Raw genomic sequence first — 3,571 nt, 5'->3', positions numbered from 1 at the left:
AGGGGCGGGCTCTTGCCAGACAGCAGACGCTTCGTGCCCAGCTGGGAGGAAGGAACGCCCCCGGGAGTGGGCGGCGGCCGAGGGACCCTGGAACCGTCCTCCCTGGCGGAGCCCCCCTCCGCAGCTCCCGCAGTCCCCTCGTCCCGGGAGGACCGGGGATAGGGGTTGGCCCGGAGTCCCCTACTCCACGCAGGAAGTAGCTTCTTGGCAGGACCGGCCGTGCCTGTTGCTTTCAGTAGCCTCGAGCCCCTTTTTTTCTGGGTGTACCTCGGCTCACACACCCGATGCAAGCCCTTCCCGGCTCGTCTCCCCACCCTTCCTGGGATCCGTGCCTTGCTGTCGGTGACTCATCCCACACTGTGCCTTGCGACACACCCCGTCGCTTTCTCTGGCCATCCTGGAGTGCGGCGCTATCTCCCTCGAGCCCTGCCTCCCCTACAGTGCCCTGTGCTGTGGTCGCAGGTTCTTCTCCCTCCAACTCTGGGCTGGGAGGCACGGGGAGAGCTCCCTGGCTCTTGGCCCTTCCCAGGCCACCAGGAGACAGCAGCCTCCGCTTTCACTTCCCCTGGTCATTTCAGACCCATGTATGGAAGATTTTAGCATCTGACTCAGCTTCCGCAACATCTATCCCTCCACTAGCATCCACTCACGCCTTTGCGGCTTTCAGTGTCCTGGAGAGGACTGACCAATCTGACCCATCATCTCCTACCCGGCCCGATTTGAAGGCCACTGCTGCTCAGCCATGGCCACCCACTCCTGCCCCACCTGGAGCCCGAAACTGCTCAGCTCCTTCGCTAAAACTTTCCCCTCTTTTGTTTGTTGTTAGTAACTCTCGTCCAGGCCCGGTGGCTCAGGCCCGTAATCCCGGCACTTTGGGAGGGCAAGGTGGGCAGACAACAAGGTTAGAAGTTCCAGACCAGCCTGACCAACACGGTGAAACCCCCTCTCTACTAAAAATACAAACAGTAGCCAGGCGTGGTGGCATGTGACTGTAATCTCAGCTACTTGAGAGGCTGAGGCAGGAGAATTGCTTGAACCTGGGAGTCAGAGGAGGCAGCGAGCCAAGCCATTGCACTCCAGCCTGGGCAACAGAGTGAGACCCTGTCTCGAAAATAAATAAATAAATAAATAAATAAACAAACAAACAAACAAATATCTCTCTTCCCTGGTTCTTTGCACACCTCTCTGACCTCTCCTTGTCTTTTTCCGGTTCTTTTTTCTCTACTCTCCCTTATGCACTGGCCTTCCTGAGGTCCCCGCTCTTCCTGCAAAACCTCACCACACCCATGACTTCAGCTATCTCACCTCATGTTAACACCTGATGTCTAAACCTCTCTGCCAAGCCCTCCACGCCACGCCAAAAAGGGAATTCATTTTCCCCTCTAAATGTGCTCACTTTCCTGTTTTCCCAGTCTTGTTTACTGTCACAGCCATTCCCCTGCTGGTCCAAGTTAGTGAGAGTCACGCTAGACTCCTCCTTCCTTACCTACCCATCCACGAATCCCCAAGCCCTGTCTATCCTTTTTTTTTTTTTGACAGAGTCTCCCTCTGTCTCCCAGCTGGTGTGTACAATGGCACTATCTTGGCTCACTGCAACCTCTGCCTCCCAGGTTCAAGCAATTCTCCTGCCTCAGCCTCCTGAGTAGTTGGGATTACAGATGGGTGCTACCATGCCTGGCTAATTTTTGTATTTTTAGCAGAGATGGGGTTTCACCATGTTGGTCAGGCTGATCTCGAACTCCTGACCTCGTGATCTGCCGCCTTGGCCTCCCAAAGTGCTGCGATTACAGACGTGAGCCACTGCGCCCATCCATCTATCCTCCTTTTTAAACAGCCCTGCTATCTGTCCCTGTCTTCCCTGAGAGCTCACCCTCGTCCTATTTGTCCACATTGCTGCAGAGTAGTCTTTCCCATACACTAGGGGTTTCCAACTCCCAGGGCACAGACTGAACTTGTTTGTAGCCTGTTAGGAACCAGGCCACACAGCAACAGATGAGCTACTAGTGGGTGAGCTAGTGAAGCTTTATCTGTATTTGCAGCAGCTCCTCATTGCTTGCATTACCGCCAGAGCTCCGCCTCCTATCAGATTAGGCAGCGTTAGATTCTCATGGAGCACAAACCCTATTGTGAACTGCACACTCAAGGGATCTAGGTTGCACACTCCTTATGAGAATCTAATGCCTGATGATCTGTCATTGTCTTCCTCACCCCCATATAGGGACCATATAGTTGCAGGAAAACAAGCTCAGGGCTCCCACTGAAAACAAAGTGCACAATAAATGTAATGTGCTTCAATCATCCCGAAACCACCCTCTCCCGTCCGCGGAAAAATAGTCTTCCACAAAACCCATCCCTGGTGCCAGAAAGGTTGGTACTACTGCCACACATAACTCTGATGATGGGACCACGGAGCTCAGAATCCTGCAGAGACTCTCCACTGCCTATAAGATGAAATAAAACTTAAGGGTGTGACTAACCCGGAAGTGTCCGGTCTAAACTCTCTCATACTTAGTTACATAATAAGCTATATTTTGGCCAATTTCCCAGTGTCCTACGTTGGAATATGCTCCTCCTGTGTGTCACCTAGCCAGCTCATGCTCTTTCTCATTCTCAGCTCCAGTGTTAGGGACTCTGTGACACATTTCTGCATTCTCCCAGTCAGACAGATTGTTTCTGCTTTTTCTTACCCCTTATCCTTTTATCCTTAGCACCATTAGAGCACATATCACATCATATTTCTTTTTTTTTTTTTAAACAGTCCAGGGGTCTTTTTTTTTTTTTTTTTTTTTTTTTTTTTTTTTTTTTTAAAACACCTATTATGCCATGAATTCATAGGGAATAGGTTCCAGCAGCTCAGGCTCCTTCCCATTGGCTCCCACACAGTGCACTTCTCTGGGTGGAGCAGGCTGGCGCTTCAGTTGGACCCAGGTACCTTTCTCTTTGGCTTCTTTCTTTTTCTGATCATTTTCCTTCACATGTTTCAGGAAGCTATCTCGGCTCTTAGAGTGCTTGATGTGCTCAATACGCACATTAATTCTCTTGGCAAGAATCTTGCCCTTAACTTGTTTGTTTACAACAATGCCAACAGCATGCTGGGTAACATTGTAGAGCCTTCCAATTTTGCCATGATAACATTTGTGGGACATTTCTTTTTGAATGGTACCCATTCCCTTGATGTCTACAATATCACCTTTCTTATAGATTCGTATATACGTGGCCAAAGGAATAACTCCATGTTTTCTAAAAGACCTAGAGAACATGTATCGAGTGCCTCTCCTCTTTCCCTTTGTGTTCGTCATTTTGGCGAATTACTGGAAGATGGCGGTTCCGGCCGAAAGGATCATATTTCATTTGTTTGCACACGTGTCTTTATCTTGAGCCCAGGGACCGTGTCACCTGTCTTCATGTCACCAGTCCCTAGTGTAGCTCCCAGCCCATAGTGAGTGCACAATAAAAGTTTGTGGAATGAGGCTGGGCACAGTGCCTCACTCCTGTAATCCCTGCACTTGGGGAGGCCGAGGCAGGTGGATCACGAGGTCAGGAGTTCTAGACTAGCCTGACCAACATGGGG

General features: G+C 50.5%; 1 protein-coding gene across 1 annotated transcript; it reads right to left on the bottom strand.

The window, feature by feature from the left end:
* Positions 1–2,801: 2,801 nt before the first annotated feature.
* LOC120361123 (large ribosomal subunit protein eL21-like) lies at positions 2,802–3,331 on the bottom strand. Its single transcript, XM_039462586.2, has one exon. The coding sequence runs from the start codon at positions 3,297–3,299 to the stop codon at positions 2,817–2,819; it is 483 nt and encodes a 160-aa protein (XP_039318520.2). The 5' UTR covers positions 3,300–3,331; the 3' UTR covers positions 2,802–2,816.
* Between the last annotated feature and the right edge of the window lie 240 nt (positions 3,332–3,571).

This window comes from Saimiri boliviensis, chromosome 4 (assembly GCF_048565385.1).
Source record: "Saimiri boliviensis isolate mSaiBol1 chromosome 4, mSaiBol1.pri, whole genome shotgun sequence".
Classification (NCBI taxonomy): Eukaryota; Metazoa; Chordata; class Mammalia; order Primates; family Cebidae; genus Saimiri; species Saimiri boliviensis.
This window is presented reverse-complemented; position numbering and strand designations above follow the sequence as displayed.

What these genes read in the sequence shown, in the direction of transcription:
- LOC120361123 (XM_039462586.2), bottom strand. Translation starts at nt 3,299, where the DNA reads ATGACGAACACAAAGGGAAAGAGGAGAGGCACTCGATACATGTTCTCT.